This window comes from Podarcis vaucheri (genome assembly GCF_965113315.1).
Source record: "Podarcis vaucheri genome assembly, chromosome: 4".
NCBI classification, from domain to species: domain Eukaryota; kingdom Metazoa; phylum Chordata; class Lepidosauria; order Squamata; family Lacertidae; genus Podarcis; species Podarcis vaucheri.
In genome coordinates this window covers 8,059,191-8,079,525 of record NC_138762.1, presented here as the reverse complement: position 1 = coordinate 8,079,525, position 20,335 = coordinate 8,059,191, and the positions used below count along the sequence as shown (strand labels likewise).

Here is a 20,335-nt window from a genome sequence, read left to right as displayed (position 1 = left end):
TCTTGCTCCTCTGCTGTTCTGATTCTTGTCTTCTTCCCTTTCCAGGAAAAAGATAGTCCTTGAGGGAATTCCCACCTGTATGGTATTGTGTTATTCCTCAGTAGGCTTGCCAAGTCTTTGTATGTAGCTCTTAAATCCAATAGCTGTTTTGGTATGTCTCTGAAGATTTCTGCTGTTTTTCCCTGGATTACCAATGAATTTTTAAAATGTAGGCCGAGTATATTGTCTTTTTCCTGCTTAGATCTCAAAATGATCAAGCAGTCTCTTGGTTTGTCCTTCTTGGCCACTCTTCCCAATCTAAAAGCGGTAACAATTTTAAAGTCCTTCTCTTCTGTCAGATCCCAGAACTTAGATATTTCTGTTGTCAAAAAACCAGTCAAATCTTCTTTTTCTAATTCTGGGATGTTTCTCAGCCTAAGGTTGCTCTCCCTGTTTTTCAAATCCGCCATGGACAGGTACGCTTGTTGTTCAGTGATCTGTCTACTCAGTGGTCTTACTTCTCCTCTTAGTTCCTCAATCCTTTCTTTGTTTTGATCTGCTTTAGTATTTGCTTCCAAAGCTAATTTTCGATTTTCTGTTGTAGTTTTTTCAATATTCCCTAGTGCCTGTGTATTTTGGGCGACTTGGTCTGTCAATTTATTAATTGTAGCTGTTACCTTATCAAATTTAGCCGCTTGCTCCTCAAATTTAGCTGCTTGTTCATCAGCCTTTTTATTTAACGCTGCCAACTGATCCAATATTTCTTTAGATACAGGGTCTAGCCCTCCTGCTGCCATATCCCCAAAAGTTGGCTGCTGGAGTTGTCCTTCTTGCAGACCCGTCACAATAGGAACAGATGATCTGCGTGGCTGCACAAGCAAAGTTGTTTGCAAAAGTTCAGTTTGTTTTGCTTTCTTAGCAGCCCTTGTTTTTCCTGCACCACTCATTCCACAGCTGTCCAGGCGTCAAGGTCAAATTGTAAATCCCATGGGAAAGACAATCCAAAAAAATAAACATCCAGACATAAGAATTCCAAATCAAACAGCAGTTCTCAGAGACTAATAATTCCACAATCCTGCAGGGGGAGCTCCCAAGAAATTAGGAAGAAGGATAGGAAAATTCCACCATTAAAGTCCAGCAGAAAAGGAGGAAAATCAAACAAATTCCAAAACTGGGGGGACCTTCCAAGTTCAATTTCAACTGCAGAGAGTAAAAGTTCTTTACAAAGGTGCATGCAACAGTTCCTTTTTTACAGTTTACAAAGTAGCCCAGTGTAACTTTATATGTTTTTTTTTTAAACTATAGTTGCCACAGTCCGATGTTTCTTTGTATCCAGGCAGGTCGAGAGCAGGGTTTTTTAACTTATAATCCACAGAAAATAGATGGAAGAGAGAGTCACAGTTCTTATCCACTTATAAAGCTGGTAACTTTTCTTTAACCTTTAAGCGATCAAATCCAAATTTGCAAGTATATTCCAGCTTTTTTTAAAATTCCTTTCAACGCTTCCGCTTTAGAAAGTCTTTGCTTAATACTTTAAACAGAGCCGGAAGACTGACTTCCTTTTTAGCGTCTCCCGCTTTCAGCCGAATTTCGCCAAATTTAAGTTCAAATAAAGCCTCAAGTTTCTTACTCACGAGTATGTTGTTTTCGATTCAATTGTTAAAAGAAGAAAGGTCAGCGCCGATCAGCAGCAGCCGCGCGGCTTCACTTCCGCGGAAAGAGCGATGGTTTCACAGCACCGCTACCCCCTCCACGTTCCGAAACCCCTTACGGGGTCCCTTCTGCGTTTCCGAGGTCGCTCCTGGTGCCCGCCGAAACCCACGGCCACGAGCTCACTCTACCCGTGGTTTTTCTGACTGGGTCGTCGCTGTGCCACAGCGCACGACCCTTTTCCGCGGAGCCCCTCTTCAGCAGCTGAAGAGGACCGCCATTGCTGAACGCGCCGCCTCCGGAAGCCAGCTTTCACAGAATTGTAAAGAAACCCAATGGTCCTCTATTGATTGATTGAATTTATATAGTCCAACCCCCTGCAATGCAGGAAGCTCAACACATGGTCTCCCATCCCATTTGAAACCATGCCAGATTCTGCTTATCTTTGCAAATGTGCTACAGTTTTATTGCTGCATCACTAGGAGGCTTGAATAATGGCGGGGGTGGGGGGAATATTTCTGTACAGCCATATAATAAAATACGAGTGTGGTGTAATAAAACACAATTTACCAAAAAAAAGAAGAAGACCATCGTTAAGGTAATGGGTTAAGCAAAGTACAAAATAAACACCTGCAAAGGTCTGTTAGCATTTTAAAAAATAATTTGAAGAGAATGTCAGAACCAGGGGTGCCTGCAAAATCTCTTTCTTATACAGTGTGACTGGTGGCACGCTATATATTTTTTAATCCATATGAAAATACCTGTTTAAATCCATATCCAGATTCATAGTTCAGTTAAAAATACAGACTGTATTCAATTCTCCGCCATCCCTACTCAAGATGTCTGTCACCCCATTTGGTGAAGCAAGACGGCCGTGTTAGATACTGTTTGTTTGAAATCTTGACGTTGGGCAGCTGAACAATGCAATAAAACAAGGGAAGCCCACAAAAATGAGTTTTTAGCCTGCCTGTTCCTGCAGGCTTTGGGGCAGGGCACAAGCCTCATGTTGCTTTTCCCTCCTCCCAGAGAAGAAACCAGTTTTTCTCCTAACCCGGTAGCATGAAAAGGATTTTTAGATTCATCACATGGCGTTGGGCCATACAGTGTGCGTTCCGCATGCTACGGTTTTTGATGTATGCAAAAACCCCTCCAGAAAAAAAGAAGGAAGCGGAAAACGGAACTGACAGCAGATCATTTTATTTAAACACATTCCCTGTAGGCTATTGTTTGTTAACAGCTTCTGCTTTTATTTCCCACATGCTCACAGTGCAATGTCCTGGGATTTGGCTGGCGTTGGTGCCAGAAACTTGGGCAATACAGCTGGACCAAGCAAAGGCATAGATGGTGGGCAACAGGGAATGCGCCACTGCTTTAGGAAAACAAGCCAACTTCATAAACAACGTTTTGAAGTTTGGTTGTTTCAGTAAAGCACAGTTAAGGCCAACCACAGTTTCTCGAGGTTCAAACACAGGAAACAATAGACAAATGGAAACTTAAACTTCCAATCTCCTCCTCATGGCTGCACCAGGGAGGGAAGAAGGTTGCTGAGAAGGCTTGTTCAAATTTGGCTGAGCTATAATTTTAGCACAATAAGACCTTACTGTGAAATGGACAAAGGCACCCAAGGAAAACAGCCCATGCTGACAGCACTGCTAGCTTAAAAAGCAAAGAAAGCTCTTAGCTAGGGTCGCCATATTTCAAAACGTAGAAACCAGGACAGCACCGAAATTGGGGTTTGCTTAAAAATAGCTCAACAAAGTTGCTTGCAGCCCTATCTTAGCATCTCCTTTGAGGGAAGCCATGACAGTTAAAAGTGGTAGAAAACTGATCTACATTTGTAGCGTTTGACACATAATACATTCCTAGCCAAGCTGAGTTCATCCAACATAACAGAAGCACAGCAGATTGCAAGCATTTGGCACAAGAGTTCAAAACTGAGTATAAAGATTTTGGCACAAAGGTCTGGCTTAGGCTCCAACATTTAGTCCCATGCAGGGACAGAAGGCTCAGAGTTCAATCACCGGCGTCTCCAGATGAGGCTGAGAGAGAGAACTTTGCCTCAAACTCTGAAGAGCCACTGACATTCAGTGTAGACAATAAACATCAACAACAACAATAATAATTTATTTATACCCCGCCCATCTGGCTGGGTTTCCCCAGCCACTCCGGGCGGCTCCCAACAGAATATTAAAAACACGATAAAAGATCAAACATTAAAACCATCCCTAAACAGGGGCTGCCTTCAGATGCCTTCTAAAAGTCGGATAGTTGTTTATTTCCTTGACATCTGATGGGAGGACGTTCCACAGGACGGGTGCCACCACGAGAAGGCCCTCTGCCTGGTTCCCTGTAACCTCACTTCTCGCAGGGAGGGAACTGCCAGAAGGCCCTCGGAGCTGGACCTCAGTGTCCGGGCAGAACGATGGGGGTGGAGATGCTTCTTCAGGTCTACTGGGCCGAGGCTAACTAGGCCAATAGTCTGACTCTGTGCACAAAGTACTATTCTGTTCTCGTCCCAGTCTTTCCAGGACCGTTGGGACTCTCCTCAAGTCCTTGAAGAATGGCAGGGTGTGTAAAAAGATGGCCCCAGTATGAAATTGTCTGGTACCCAAAAGTTTTCCAGCTCTCTATATATCAGGAGTGGGGAACCGCTTGAAGAATATGTCTATATAGTGTGTGTGTGTGTGTGTGTGTGTGTGTGTGCGCACACACACACACACACACACACACACACAGTATAAAAATACTGTTAAATAAATTAAAAAAGAATTTTAAACCCCGCCTTTTGCAGTGATGGAGGCGTGGTGCTAAAGGTGTCTGCATCAGCAGAGATCATATCACCAAAACCCAGACTTTCTTCTGATGTGGGAGCCTCAGGGAAAGTAGAGAAAGAGGAGAACAGGCTTCACCAACCTCGGCCCTCCAGATGTTTTTGGCCTACAACTCCCATGATCCCTAGCTAGCAGGACCAGTGGTCAGGGATGATGGGAATTGTAGTCTCAAAACATCTGGAGGGCCGAGGTTGAGGAAGCCTGGGGTAAAATGAGCAGGTTCTGTCCTTGGGTGATAAAGATGCTGTCCAACACACTTGTTCCTTTAGTGTAATTAATAATAATAATAAATAATAATAATAAATTATTTATACCCCAACCATCTGGCTGGCTTTCCCCAGCCACTCTGGCAGGCTCCCAACAGAACACTAAAAACAGAATAAAATTTCAAACATTAAAAACATGGAACAGGTGTGTTGGACGCCGCTCAAGTTTTGCTCAAACTTCGGGAGAGAGAGAGAGGGCGAGGGAGGGGAGAGGGAGAGGGAGAGAGAGAGGAAGGGAGAGGGAGGGGAGAGAGGGAGGGGGAGAGGGAGGGAGAGGGAGGGAGGGGAGGAGGAGAGGGAGGGAAGGGGAGAGGGAGGGAGGGAGGGGAGGGAGGGAGAGAGAGGGGGAGAGGGAGGGAGGGGAGAGGGAGAGAAGTGTCACAACATCATCCTTCCCTCACGTTCCTCCAAAGCTCATCACTGGTGAAGAGCTGGAACGCGATTTCTTCAATGGGATGGTGCACCCCACACTCAAACAAGCACCCAAACACCAGTGTGTTCCCCCCTTCTTGGCACACAGCCAGGTCCGAGTAGCTACTGGGACCTTTGTACAGCACCCAGGGAGGGCGCCAAGAGTCTTTTTCCAGCGGGGACTTGTTCAGGTAGATGCCCAAATCGAAGCGCTTGTGACAGCTTGTGGGGTGTGAGTACACCAGCCAGGACTTTGTGCTGCTGAGCGAGGCCGAAGAGAAGCGAGAGCTGCCCTCCGGCTGAGGGAAGAAGCTCACCACGCTGCCCTGGCACCCACTGGGCGGCTCGCACAAGTCCTCGGACAGGTACCCTTCCTCAAAGTGTTCTCCACCATCTGTGCTGAAAGCTTCGGCCCGGAACCTGTCCAGGCTGCGGGCATTGCAGTACAGCACTTGGCTATTGTCCCGGCGGGTCAGCTCCGCAACTTGGCACTCGGATGCGTTCAAGTGCATCAGGAGCTGTCCTCGGGCCCAACTCTGCCCGCCGTCATCGCTGTAGAACGCGAAGGAATGAGGTCTGGTCCAGCAGTTGAGCGCATGCCCGAAACATCGCCTGTGGATGTAATAGGCGTAAGCCGGGATCACCAGGCGCCCGGAACTCAGCTGCAGGCCGTGACCAGGCCCAACCGCAAAGGTGGCCCAATTCCTCAAATGTTTGCCAATCACCTGCTCCGTCAAGTCGGTCGTCTGGCTCCAGGTGCGGCCGCCATCTTGGCTGACGACGTAGCAGAGCCGAGCGGCGTTCTTCCCTGTGAAGATCTGGTGCCGTTCCGTCACGTGGGTCTCCACGCAGATGAAGAACAGGAAAATCCGTCCGCTCTTCCTCTCGAGAACGGGGCAAGGGTTCATGGTGCGATGGTTGGGCAATGTGGCTTCCATCAGAGACGTCTGAGGACCCCACTAGAAAGGAAGAAAGATGGAGTAGTTAGCCGGTGGTTCTCTCACTAGAGCCGGGAGATGTATCCATATACTATCCAAAACCGGTCTGAAGTCTATATTGTGATATCGGTTTAATAGTTTTTGTCCTGACAATATATCACGAATCATGATGTGTATTGGGGCTGGGTGGAAACCCTCAACAACCGGTTTCCAGTTCATATCCTGATTTTGGTTTCATAATTTTTGACCTGGCAATATATTGCAAATCATGATGTGTGAGGGTGTTTAGCGGCAGTGGGGAGTTCCTGGAGGCAGGGGAAACAGAATCCATTTTCATGACACAGGTATGTGAGCTGGCAAAGTGCCGTAGTATTTAAGCAAGAGGTGTTTACCAATGAAGCCATTCTGGAATTTTCTGGAATTCTGAAACTGACCACAGTTCAAATGATTATTGGTACTAATATTGGTACTAATATTATTTCTATACATTTATTCATTTATTCTCTGTTAAATTTGCCACTTAAAACATTAATAAAAAAGAATATGAGTTTAAAACAAACATCATTGCCAGGTCAACTAACATTTCAGATTGAAAGGAGTCAGATAAGCTGTCCACGACAATTTCAAGACACTTCCTTGGGTGGTCAGTTCCAAGCCAATCCTCTTTCCTGGCAATACTTTTGTTCCTGGAACCCAACTCAAACGTTACACAGAATGACAAATCAGGAAAAGCACAGTTACATTTCCTGACCTGGTGTTACCTGGAACACCTTGTCACCAGGAACTTCACAGAGCACCATTAAACAGCTCACTTGGGCCACCTGCCACCCTGTTTTCACACTGGAATTGGTTTGGCCACATATTGGTGGCCACATGAACTGCTGTGTGATGACAGTCTTACATTTTATGTATATAGGAAGAAAGAAGAGAATTATGGAATGAAATATAGCTCGGTTACGCTTTCTGCTCTTGGTGTTACCTGAACGGACATTCCTTCCTTTTGCCCTCGTTTCATCACCAGGAACTTGGCATTTTCGTCTCTGGGCGTTGAGCGCTCCTCAGCAAATGCCAGGAAAGTAGACTCAGAGGGCAGGTAGAGCAGAGCTGGGATGCGGTAGGTGAGACCTTTTGGGTCTTCCTGGTGGAAAATAACCGTCTTCCCTGAATCAACTTGGGCCATGTTTCCTGAGCGTGGTAGAAAAAGAGAGGTCAGAGGAACGGACAGTTTCGCCAATGGAGAGATGTAGAAAGTGGAGTCCCCAAGAATCGGTACTGGGACTGGTGCTTTTTAATTTGTTCATAATTGATCTAGAGAAAGGAGTGAGCAGTGAGGTGGCCATGTTTGCTGATGATGCTAAATCAACGGTGCTAAACCAAAAAGAGATTGTGAAGAGCTCCAATAGGACCTCTCCATGCGTCGTGAATGGGCGGTAAAATTGCAAACGCAATTCAACGCAAACAAGTGTAAAGCGATGCATGTTGGGGCAAAAAAATAAAAAACCTTATTTCCACGTATGCTCCCATGATGTCTGAACTAGTGGTAGGTGTAGGTAAAGGACCCCTGGACAGTTAAGTCCAGTCAAAGGCGACTTTGGGGTTGCAGCGCTTATCTCGCTTTCGGGCCGAGGGAGCCGGCGTTTGTCCACAGACAGCTTTCCGGGTCATGTGGCCAGCAGGACTAAACCGCTTCTGGCATCACGGGACACTGTGACGGAAGCCAGAGCGCACGGAAACGCCGTTTACCGTTGTGCCACAGTGGTACCTATTTATCTACTTGCGCTTGTGTGCTTTTGAACCACTAGGTTGGCAGGATTAAGAGTGTTAATTAAAAACACTTTTTTGCCCCAAAATGCATCGCTTTATGCTTGTGTGCGTTGAATTGCGTGTAAATCTTAAGTGTAAATCACCGCAGGGTAATAGTCAACTTAATAAATTAACTGTGGCCATAAAGGAAAGTTAATTCCTCACGCAACACATAGTTCTAGGGAACTCCCTTCTGTAGCAAGTCAGCGATGGCCACAAACTTGGATGGCCAAGGATTAGACAAATTTAAGAATGGCTTCTGTCCACAACAGCAAACGCTGTGTCTCCATGATCCGAAGCAGGAGGGATGGAGTATTCTTGTGTTCAAATCCTACTTGGGGGTTTCCTGAAGGCATCTGGTTGAGAAACGGGAGAACATAATTCTGGACTGGATGGACCATCAGCCAGCAGGCTCTTTTTAGGTTCTTGTGTAATTAAAACCAGTCTGGCTTGTCCCTGACACATACATTCCCCTGACGTTATTCCCTTCATGTGGCGACATCTTTTTCTCTGCAACTCCCTGGCTCTTGACATTAGTCAGATACCCTCACTAACCTCCTTCTAAGCGCCTGAAAAAAACCTTTCGGTTTCGGCAGGCCCATCTAGACAACTGTCTTGCTGACATTTCTCTTTGTTCTCAATGAATCCTTTGTGGGCATTTGCTTGCAACTGGGTTTGTGGGTTTTAGCTGGATCATTTCACATGCGCTGCATCGAGAATTCTTGTTTTGATCAAAGGGTTTGTTGGGTTGTTTTGTTTTGTTTTTAGATAAATGACCAATAAATTAAGTACCCCAAGCTGTTTGCCCCAGGAGGGAAAACAGGGAGGTATTCAGGAGGATGGTGTTTTTGCACTCAGGGCTATTGGTCACAATGGCTATGTTTCACCTCCACTATCAGAAGCAGTGACCCCTCTGAACGCTGAGAATCGCAAGAGAGCAGGGCCAGATTTAGCTTTGATGAGGACCTAGAATCATAGAATCCTAGAGTTGGAAGAGACCACAAGGGCCATCGAGTCCAACCCCCTGCCAAGCAGGAAACACCATCAGAGCACTCCTGACATATGGTTGTCAAGCCTCTGCTTAAAGACCTCCAAAGTAGGCGACTCCACCACACTCCTTGGCAGCAAATTCCACTGTCGAACAGCTCTTACTGTCAGGAAGTTCTTCCTAATGTTTAGGTGGAATCTTCTTTCTTGTAGTTTGGATTCATTGCTCCGTGTCCGCTTCTCTGGAGCAGCAGAAAACAACCTTTCTCCCTCCTCTATGTGACATCCTTTTATATATTTGAACATGGCTATCATATCACCCCTTAACCTCCTCTTCTCCAGGCTAAACATGCCCAGCTCCCTTAGCCGTTCCTCATAAGGCATCGTTTCCAGGCCTTTGACCATTTTGGTTGCCCTCCTCTGGACACGTTCCAGTGTGTCAGTGTCCTTCTTGAATTGTGGTGCCCAGAACTGGACACAGTACTCCAGGTGTGGTCTGACCAGAGCAGAATACAGTGGCACTATTACTTCCCTTGATCTAGATGCTATACTCTATTGATGCAGCCCAGAATTGCATTGGCTTTTTTAGCTGCCGCGTCACACTGTTGGCTCATGTCAAGTTTGTGGTCAACCAAGACTCCTAGATCCTTTTCACATGTACTGCTCTCAAGCCAGGTGTCACCCATCTTGTATTTGTGCCTCTCATTTTTTTTGCCCAAGTGCAATACTTTACATTTCTCCCTGTTAAAATTCATCTTGTTTGTTTTTGCCCAGTTCTCTAATCTGTCAAGGTCATTTTGAAGTGTGATCCTGTCCTCTGGGGTGTTAGCCACCCCTCCCAGTTTGGTGTCATCTGCAAATTTGATCAGGATGCCCTTGAGTCCATCATCCAAGTCGTTGATAAAGATGTTGAACAAGACCGGGCCCAAGACAGAACCCTGTGGCACCCCACTAGTCACTCTTCTCCAGGATGAAGAGGAACCATTGATGAGCACCCTTTGGGTTCGGTCAGTCAGCCAGTTACAAATCCACTGAGTGGTAGCATAGTCAAGACTGCATTTTACCAGCTTCTTTACAAGAATATCATGGGGCACCTTGTCAAATGCCTTGCTGAAATCAAGGTAGGCTACATCCACTGCGTTCCCTTCATCTACCAGGCTTGTAATTCTGTCAAAAAACGAGATCAGGTTAGTCTGACATGACTTATTTTTCAGAAATCCATGCTGACTATTGGTGATCACAGCATTCCTTTCTAGGTGCTCACAGACTGTTTGCTTAATGATCTGCTCCAGAATCTTCCCTGCTATTGATGTCAGACTGACTGGGCGGTAATTATTTGGGTCCTCTCTTTCCCCCTTTTTGAAAATAGGGACAACATTTGCCCTCCTCCAGTCTGCCGGGACTTCGCCTGTTCTCCAGGAATTCTCAAAGATGACTGCCAGTGGTTCTGAGATCACATCTGCCAGTTCTTTTAATACTCTTGGATGCAGTTCATCTGGCCCTGGAGACTTGAATACATCTAAACTAGCCAAATATTCTTGTACTATCTCCTTAGTTATTCTGGGCTGTGTTTCCTTTGCTGAATCATTTGCTCCAAATTCTTCAGGTCGGGCATTGTTTTCTTTATCGGAGAAGACTGAGGCAAAGAAGGCATTGAGGAGTTCAGCCCTTTCTGTGTCCCCTGTTTGCATTTCATCATCTTCTCCTCTGAGTGACCCCACTGTTTCTTTGTTCTTCCTTTTGCTACGAACATACCCATAAAAGCCTTTTTTGTTGCTTTTAACCTCTCTAGCAAGCCTGAGTTCATTCTGTGCTTTAGCTTTTCTGACTTTGTGTTTACACGTGCTGGCTATTTGTTTGAATTCCTCTTTGGTGGTTTCCCCCCTTTTCCATTTTTTGTACACATCCTTTTTTAATCTTAATTCAGTTAAAAGTTCATTAGATAGCCACCCTGGCTTCTTTAGGCACCTTCCATGTTTCCGTCTCATTGGTATTGCCTGACGTTGTGCTTTTACTATCTCCCTCTTAACAAACTCCCAGCCATCATGCACTCCCTTTCCTTTTAGTATTGTTGTCCATGGGATCTCACCCAGCACTTCCCTAAGTTTTATGAAGTCGGCTTTCTTAAAGTCAAGAAATTGAGCCCTAGTATGCTTGGCTGCTCCTTTCCACTGTATAGTAAACTTCAGAAGAGCATGATCACTCGTGCCTAATGATCCTTCCACTTCTACCCCACTAACCAGGTCATCAACATTGGTTAGGACCAGATCTAAAATGGCTGTTCCTCTTGTTGCTTCTCCGACTTTCTGGACAATGAAGTTGTCTGCAAGGCCAGTGAGGAATCTGTTTGACCTTATGCTCTTGGCTGAGTTTGACGTCCAACAAATATTCGGGTAATTGAAGTCCCCCATTACTACTATCTCCCTTCCTTTTGCATGCTTGGCCATCTGTTCCAGGAAGGCATCATCTATGTCCTCCGTTTGGCTTGGGGATCTATAGTAAACTCCCACAATGAGGTCTCTGTTATTCTTCTCTCCCTTAATTTTGACCCAAATGCCCTCACTTTGGCTTTGAGGATCTAAATCTTGGATCTCTTCACAGGTATACACATCCTTGACATATAACACCACTCCTCCTCCTTTCTTGTCTGGTCTGTTTCTCTGAAATAGATTGTATCCCCCCATTATTACATTCCAATCGTGGGACTTATCCCACCAGGTATCAGTGATGCCTATTATGTCATATTTAGTTTGCTGTACTAAGAGCTCACGCTCATCTTGTTTATTTCCCATGCTTTGCGCATTAGTGTACAGACATTGAAGTCCATTAATCATTCCCCCGTGTCTCTTATTTAAGGAATTTTTCCTCCCACCACTAGGTCCGCATGCTGTTTGCTCCATTTGGTCTATGACATTTGGATGATCATCTTCATTAATTGATAGACTCCTACCTTCAGGAGCACTGTCTCCCTCCCCCACATTAGTCAGTTTAAAGCCCTCCTGATGAGGTTTCTGAGATTTTTGGCAAAAACATTTCTCCCAACCGTTGTGAGGTGCAGCCCATCACTTGCCAGAAGTCCATCTTCAAGAAACTGCTGTCCGTGATCTAAGAATCCAAACCGTTCCTGTTTACACCATTTGCGAAGCCAGCTGTTCACTTCCACTATTTTCCCCTCTCTCCCTGGGCCACGTCATTCAACTGGGAGGACAGATGAGATGACAATTTGTGCATTTAGTTGCTTCAATTTCCTGCCGAGAGCCTCGTAGTCTCTTTTGATCTTCTGGAGGCTATTGCTTGCAGTGTCATTGGTTCCCACATGAACCAAGAGGAAGGGGTATTTATGATTCCTTGCAGTCGTTCAGTTACATCTTGGATCTTAGCCCCGGGGAGACAGCACACTTCCCGAGACATCTTGTCAGGCCCACAGATTACTGCTTCTGTTCCCCTCAGTAGGGAATCCCCTATCACCACTACACACCTCCTCTTGGGTTTGGTCGGGGTTCTTCCGTGAGCTGTCCGTTCCAAGGTTGCCTGCACATTCCCTGAGGACTGACTTTGCTGCTCGTCTTCATATACCTGATCGACTGTAATGAGGGAGAGATCCTCAAATGGAGTCTGCTCTTCGTCTTCCATGCTAGGGGAGAGGACCTCAAAGCGATTGTGTATTTCTAAACAATCAGAGTGAACCCTGGGCCTCCTACTTCTTTGAGTCACGTTTCTCCATATATCTGGCTCCTGTGTTGGTGAACTAGCCTCCTTCTCAGGGGAGTCCCCTGTCTCCTCCTTGGTGGAGACGGTGTGCTCTGTTGCTTCCAAGAAGAGCTCCAGCTCTCTAATTCTTTGGAGCGTAGCTACACGTTCCTCCAGTTGCTGGACTTTGTCTTTTAAGAGGGCAATCAACATGCAATTGCTGCAGGTAAAGCTGCCTGCAACCTTTGGCAAGATGGCAAACATTGCGCAGGAATCGCAGGCGACTGCAGCTGTTCCCTCCCCTTCCATCTTGAGATCGTGTCGTTGGGGGTGGCTACAGAGGTCCTCCATCATAAAAAGCTTGAAGACAGGACAAATAACTTCCCCCACAAAAAAACCTAGGTCTCCCCCAACAAACGTTTGAGACTAGCTCCCCTAAATCTAAAAGATGGGTATAACTGCACGCACCGCTGCTCTGCAAACTCTGATAAGCTCCTCCCACAGCTAATCCCCTGCCTCAACAGAAACCCTGCCCCCTCTGACCTTTACACAGGGAAAACAGCTAATCAGCCACAAAGAAACACATACACACAAGAAAACCCTTTTTGCTCCTTCTTCAACTGCTGCCCTGCAAACTCTGATAAGCTCCTCCCACAGCTAATCCCCTGCCTCAACAGAAACCCTGCCCCCTCTGACCTTTTCACAGGGAAAACAGCTAATCAGCCACAAAGAAACACACACACACAAGAAAACCCTTTTTGCTCCTTCTTCAACTGCTGCCCTGCAAATTCTAACCTAAGCTACTGAAGGTAATGGGGCCCTTTCTATGTCCAGCTGTCCTTTGTCAACAACAAATGGTCGCTGCTTTTTGTGTGCAATATATGCTATATGGACCTAATAGGTATCTAAAACCATTTGCACCTGCTGCCATTCAACCAGTCCATGCAGAATGTAGGCACCCTATATATAGAAAGGAGCAAACCAGGGATATTTTAGGGAGCAGGCTAGCAGGCGGGGCCCATGACTTACCGTATTTTTTGCTCTATAAGACTCACTTTTTCCCTCCTAAAAAGTAAGGGGAAATGTGTGTGCGTCTTATGGAGCGGATGCAGGCTGTGCAGCTATCCCAGAAGCCAGAACAGCAAAAGGGATCGCTGCTTTCGCTGTGCAGCGATCCCTCTTGTTCTGGCTTCTGAGATTCAGAATATTTCCCCCCCTTGTTTTCCTCCTCCAAAAACTAGGTGCGTCTTGTGGTCTGGTGCGTCTTATAGAGCGAAAAATACGGTACATCCTAGGAGCCTACACAACAGAAAACACTGTTGCTGCATGTAGGTTTTATTTTATTTGTTTTTTATCTTACATTTTAGAAATGCACATCCACTTTTCCCCCCTTTAATTTTTTTTTTTTGGGGGGGCCCCCAGGAGAGCGGGGCCCTAAACTATAGCTTGTTTAGCTTAGACCTAAATCCAGCATGGTGTGTACGCTTCTCCCATGGGGCAAATGGCTGAATGGGGGGGGTGAGTTTAATCAGGAAAATGGCATAGAGGGAGGAGGATTAACCCCTTCCCTTACTCCAGTTCTGCTCTGAATTTGGTAGCGCTGCCACCCAAATCTGAATGGTCCCGGTGAATCTTCCAATTTGCACCCTAAGAGGTTTTTTGTTATCCAGAAGCGTGCTCTTCCTGCTGTTGCTTGGTTTCTCTGCTGACAGCACTCTGTCTCCTAAGAACCCTTCAAAATCGGGTGTGTGCATCAGGTGAGATGGAGGAATAAATCATGACTGTCTAGGCAACCCCCTAGAGCGTTTCTATATTGTTAACAATAATTTCAACTGGTGTCCTGTTTCACGGCTGTTTTATTGATCCCGTGGCCACATCCTGCTCCAGAATGGATGGAGCGCAGGATATAAAAATATGTAATACAAAGAAGTACATTTAAAACAGCCACAGTGTAGAAACTGGTCCCAGGGTGGGTGCAAGGGCGGGGGCTGCATATACAAAACTTGGTGGACCAGGGAACTGGACGGCAGGTTGATCTTTAAGAGCATACTGGTTTTCTGCATTTGGGGGAAGGGGGCTAAGAGGGGAGATTGCTTAATGCAGGGGTCAGCAAACTTTTTCAGTAGGGGGCCGGTCCACTGTCCCTCAGACCTTGTGGGGAGCCGGACTATATTTGGGGAGGGGATGAACAAATTCCTGTGCCCCACAAATAACCCAGAGGTGCATTTTAAATAAAAGCACACATTCTGCTCATGTAAAAACACGCTTATTCCCAGACCGTCCATGGGCCGGATTTAGAAAGCGATTGGGCCAGATCTGGCCCCCCAGGCCTTAGTTTGCCTACCCCTGGTTTAATGGGACTGCTTGCAAGATCCACAGATAGGGTGAAGAAGAATCTATTGCAGCTTAATGGACCACATAGGAAGTGCTGCAAAGAAGGCTCTGGGATTTGGAGAAGGAGACTCTGCTGTTACTCTGTGCTAGAGGAGTACTGCAAAACATCTCAGATTTGAGGATTTGCAGAGGGGAAATCATTTCCTGCTGAAGATGCCGAAGAGGTATATTCTCTAAATGGGATTTTGACTGGGGTTCATTATCCCCCTAGTTTTATGGACTGGGCACGCCTTTCTTTTTGCTCTGAAAACATTTTTATTTTATTTTTTAAAGAAACCATCCGACTCTAGAACGTTATGGTTATCTCTAATTGCCCCTCCGGCAGAAAGGAGTATTCAGGGTAGGTTAGGACATTCTCTTTGAGAGAGAGAGAAATAATTAAAAACTAAATAAACCACCAGCCCCACCAGCGGGGGTCATGGACACGTGGGCCTGTCCTGTGAAAAGCTATAGTCTTAAATGCACAAATCCAGCCTCTGTACCTAAATAAATCAACAAAGGTCTTGGCATCCTGATAGCAGCTTCACAGCACGGTCTCTCTCCCTCCCTCCCTCCCCCCCCCTCTCTCTCTCTCTTTCACACACACACACACGAATAAAGAAATAATTATGGGTCTGCACTCCTGCAGTCTGCCTCCCTCCCTTATAACTCTTCCTCCCGCTCCGCGCATCTTTCTATCTCTCTCTCTCCCTCTCCACCCACCTCGCCTGCAAAATGCAGCTTTAAAAGCGCGCCCTGAAATGACCCCCTTCCACGCTTGGGATGCTGTGTTTGTTGTGAGCGGGTGCTGGAGGGAAAAATAGTTCATTTCCTCGCATAAAGGGTGAGAATAATGGGGGAATAATTCGGGGGTAGCCGCCCAATTTGGTTGTCCTCCCCGCCGCCGCCGCCATCCCCTCCATCCTCATCTCCATCACTCACCAGGCAGCAAGCTCCTCCGAGATCAGGGGAGAGGGAGCGCTTCGTGGGCAGGATCAACCCCACAAGTGGTGGCAGGGAGGGAGCTGAGCCTCTCCAGCCCAAAAACCAGGGCAGGAGGAGTTTATCCTTTCTCCACCGGCCTCCTCTCTGCATCACCTGCCGTGCCCCGGTCGTTGCGTCAGGAATTGAGCAAAGCAGGTGTGTGGATTGGGAGAATGGAAAGCGGCAGAGGCGACAATAACTAATGCACAGCTGTCAACTTTTCCGTTTTCTTGCGATGAATCCTATTCGGAATAAGGGAATTTCCCTTTAAAAAGGGAAAACGTTGACAGCTATGAACTACAGTGGTACCTCGAGTTACATACGCTTCAGGTTACAGGCTCCGCTAACCCAGAAACAGTACCTCGGGTTAAGAACTTTGCTTCAGGATGAGAACAGAAATCGTGCTCCGGCGGCGCGGCGGAGGCAGGAGGCCCCATTAGCTAAAGTGGTGCTTCAGGTTAAGAACAGTTCATCCTGCACTTGAACCCAAATTGATTTAGAAGGACGAAAAGGCAGAATTTTAATAATCCAGGGAGAGAAAGTGATATTGGTTGGTATTTACGCCCCTAATGATAAAAAAGCAATTTTTTTCAGAAGACTTGCAACAGAACTACTTGAATTTGCAGATCAAAAGATTATCTTAATGGGAGACTTAAATGGAGATCCAACTTTAGACAAAGACAGATCAGCCAGGAAAAAAGAGGGAGGCTCCATTAGATAAAGTGGTACCTCAGGTTAAGAACAGTTTCAGGTTAAGAATGGACCTCCAGAACTAATTAAGTACTTAACCCGAGATACCACTGTAATGAGTGCTGGGAATGTAAAGAAGGGGAAGTTATCTTCTAATCTACCACATGGGGTGGGACCTGCAAAGAGGTAAAAGGCTTTCTGGGAAATGGTATATAATGAGCTAAAGAAAATGTTTGAAAATTTGTTGTTGTTTAGTCGTGTCCGACTCTTTGTGACCCCCTGGACCAGAGCACGCCAGGCACTCCTGTCTTCCACTGCCTCCTGCAGTTTGGTCAAACTCATGTTCGTAGCTTTGAGAACACTGTCCCGCCATCTCGTCCTCTGTCGTCCCCTTCTCCTTGTGCCCTCAATCTTTCCCAACATCAGGGTCTTTTCCAGGGAGTCTTCTCTTCTCGTGAGGTGGCCAAAGTCTTGGAGTACCTTAGTTCTCAGATGCCTTGGTTCTCAATTGCCGAAAACCCGGAAGTAAGTGTTCCGGTTTCTGAACGTCTTTCAGAAGCTGAACGTCCAATGCAGCTGTCGGCTATTGTTTCCGGGGCACCTGCACCAATCAGAAGCTGCGCCTTGGTTTTTTGAACATTTTGGAAGTCAAATGGACTTCCGGAATGGATGAAGTTTGGCGCTTTTGTTTTTGCTATTTGTTTTGCGTTTTTGATTTTGAGGCTTTTTGGGTTAATTTGCTTTTGTGACTGTGTGGAACCCAGTTCAGCTACTGATTTGATTGACTGTGTGACTGTGGAATTTGATAAATGCCCCCCATCCAAACAATGGCTATCATCAGTGCAGGTAAGAAAAAATAATAATTTTAATTTTTATCATCTACAATACTGTCTTATTTATTTTATAATACAATACATTGATTATTGCTTTCATTTTAAGGATCAATGGTCTTGTCGGATCGTAAAATTCATGTTAAATTGCTGTTTTAGGGGTGGTTAAGTCTGGCTCGTATCAAACATTTCTATTACGTTTGATAGGAAAGTGCGCCTTGGTTTTGGAACTCTTTGGTTTTGGAACGGACTTCTGGAACGGATTAAGTTTGAGAACCAAGGTACCACTGTATTTGATTGACATTTGGATCTCTTATTCTTCTGGTGTGTTTTGCTATTTCCGCATACTCCATCGGTTTATTTTGCCACTCTTTCTCGGATGGAGCTCAAAAATTCTCTCGTTCTTCGGCCAGTTGCCGGGTCACAGTGACTTTCAAACGCTGGTCACAAGAGCTGCAGGTGCAAGGTAGAGTGGTATGTATCACATGTACACCAGGTTCCCCCCCCTAACAGCAATTAAATACCTCCACAAAGACGTGATGGCTTTAAAAGAGGACTAGACAAATGCCAACAAAGGTTCGTATAGTTAAAGCCATGGTTTTCCCAGTAGTGATGTATGGAAGTGAGAGCTGGACTATAAAGAAGGCTGATCGCTGAAGAATTGATGCTTTTGAATTCTGGTGCTGGAGGAGACTCTTGAGAGTCCCATGGACTGCAAGAAGATCAAACCTCTCCATTCTGAAGGAAATCAGCCCTGAGTGCTCACTGGAAGGACAGATCCTGAAGCTGAGACTCCAATACTTTGGCCACCTCATAAGAAGAGAAGACTCCCTGGAAAAGACCCTGATGTTGGGAAAGATGGAGGGCACAAGGAGAAGGGGACGACAGAGGACGAGATGGTTGGACAGTGTTCTCGAAGCTACCAGCATGAGTTTGACCAAACTGCGGGAGGCAGTGGAAGACAGGAGGGCCTGGCGTGCTCTGGTCCATGGGGTCACGAAGAGTCGGACACAACTAAACGTCTAAACAACAACAGATAAATCCAAGGAGGAGGCTATCGATGGCTCCTAGACCTAACCAGGATCATTGTGCTTTTGTTCCTCAGCTGGAGGCAGCGATGCTTTTTAACACCAATTGCTGGAAACCACAGGAGAGGAGAGAATTGCTCTTGTGTTCAAATCCCGCTTGCAGGTTTTGAAAATGAAGCAATTGGTTGCCTACTGTGAGGAATCCCAGCTTGCACAGGAATCCCCGCCTCCAGGGCCGGCTGAGCCGGGGCAGGGCCTTGAATCTGAAGGAGCAGACACCAGATGAATCCACTCTGGCTCCGGAGATGATTGAGGACCCTTTGCCTGCAGGTGCTCCTCTCCCAGTCCCGTCAGGGGAAGGTGAAGCTGCCCCTGGGTCCAGTAACCCTCCATCCTCTCCGGAGCTGCAGAGGCTCAGGGCAGAGAAGGGGAGGGGAGTCCTCTCAGGAGGAGTGCTCACCTTAAGGCCAGAAGAGGCGAGTCACCTGTGGGCCGGGACCGCCCTAGGGCCCAGAGGAGATAAAGGCCAGTCAGCCCAGTCCCAGGTTGCGGGAGCAACATCGCTGGAAACCTGTTCCTGCCAGCACTCTGACCTGCTCTTCCGGAGTTCCTGACCACGCCCGGCTCCTTGCCTTGGACCCCGCTTCGTCCTTGGCGGACAGCCTCCAGACCCTTGACCCAGCACCAGACTCAGACCACGCCGCACGGTAACCCCCCGCGGGACCAGCATAGCAACAAAGGAGGAATGTCCATCCAGAAACCAGCTGGAACAAGCACAGTATTGGAAGTGGAATCGGATAGAACTGCCCTGATACCGTCAGGATACCTTCAGCATATATCGTGAATGCACAATTTATAAAAGGATGCTGTCAGAGCTGCCCGAGGTCCCAGCTCACAAAGGACCAACGCCAGTTCGTTGTTATATACAAAAGTCTTTATTGAAGTTCAGTTCTGCTTTCACAGCCGCAGCGCGCAGCTCTACGTCTGAAACTCTAGACCGCCGAAGCTCCGTCTGAATCTCCTCCCCCCAGACACCAGTTTAAGACCCTAGCCTTGCTCCACCTCTTCCTCTGCTCTTTCCTCCGCTGGGTCCGCCTGTCAGCTGGGGTCTCGCCCTTCCTAGACTCTTCTGACGCTGAGTCCCCTGAGTCTTCCCCTGCCTCCGGCGGGCTTTAGGACCTGGTTCCCAATCCGGGTTTTCTGCTGTCCCACGCGCCTGTACATTCGAACTTGGTGCGCGCGCCCAGCTGGCAACCTTCCTCCTGACCGTTACACTGCTCCTGTCACTGCTTCCCCCTTCGGGGAGGCTAGCTGGACCTGACCTCCCCTCCGTTCCCCCACTCTCCGATAGAGGCGTGGTCAGCCCTGACTCATCTTCTTTCCCTGCTGGAGGAGACGCTGGCCCTGACACATGGGACTCTTCCCCCCCACTACGCTCTGGTGGGGAAGCTGGTCCTGATCTCCTGCTGCTGCTTTGGGAGTCCCCGCTGGCCCCTTGTTTCTGGTGTGTCTCCCCTGGGACCCCCCTTGCCCTGACCATCGGCGCCTCCTTCTGGGAATCTTCTGATTCGCTGGAGAAGCTCATGGAATCTCTCGGGCCACTGTCATACTCCCCTACGCTGCCCTCAGATTCTTCCCCTTCGCTCTCCATTTCCTCTCTCCCCTGTACCTCTGTTCCTGAGCCCCTGACAGATGCGTTAACTAGACAGGTGTCCCTTCCTTCTGCCCTTGTCTCGTCAATACGAGTTTCACCATCTTCATCTTTGGGTGAGGAGCCACCATGCCAGAACAAGCGCCAGAAGGTTCTGTAACAGCTGCAGGGCAGGGCAGCCGGTGAGAAGTATAATCGGAACAATCACAATCATCTAGAAACTG

General features: G+C 47.1%; 1 protein-coding gene across 4 annotated transcripts; it reads right to left on the bottom strand.

Moving 5' to 3' along the window:
• Positions 1–5,076: 5,076 nt before the first annotated feature.
• LOC309530462 (sialidase-3-like) lies at positions 5,077–19,321 on the bottom strand. Of its 4 annotated transcripts, XM_082219453.1 has the most exons (4): positions 18,921–19,321; positions 16,274–16,391; positions 7,055–7,260; positions 5,077–6,096 (listed from the first exon to the last, which is right to left on the bottom strand). In XM_082219453.1, exons 2-4 carry the CDS (start codon positions 16,347–16,349, stop codon positions 5,113–5,115), a joined length of 1,266 nt encoding a protein of 421 aa, XP_082075579.1. In that variant the 5' UTR covers positions 16,350–16,391; positions 18,921–19,321; the 3' UTR covers positions 5,077–5,112. The 4 variants fall into 4 exon arrangements, with proteins under 4 accessions (XP_082075579.1, XP_082075581.1, XP_082075578.1 ...); XM_082219455.1 differs by lacking the exon at positions 16,274–16,391; XM_082219452.1 differs by lacking the exon at positions 18,921–19,321 and having other exon boundaries at positions 16,274–17,025.
• Positions 19,322–20,335: the final 1,014 nt, after the last annotated feature.

What these genes read in the sequence shown, in the direction of transcription:
- LOC309530462 (XM_082219453.1), bottom strand. Translation starts at nt 16,349, where the DNA reads ATGGGGCCTCCTGCCTCCGCCGCGCCGCCGGAGCACGATTTCTGTTCT. An exon ending in AGCAAAGTTCTTAACCCGAG is followed by an intron (nt 7,261 to 16,273) that starts GTACTGTTTCTG and finishes TACCACGCTCAG; the next exon opens with GAAACATGGCCCAAGTTGAT. An exon ending in AGGAAGGAATGTCCGTTCAG is followed by an intron (nt 6,097 to 7,054) that starts GTAACACCAAGA and finishes CTTCCTTTCTAG; the next exon opens with TGGGGTCCTCAGACGTCTCT.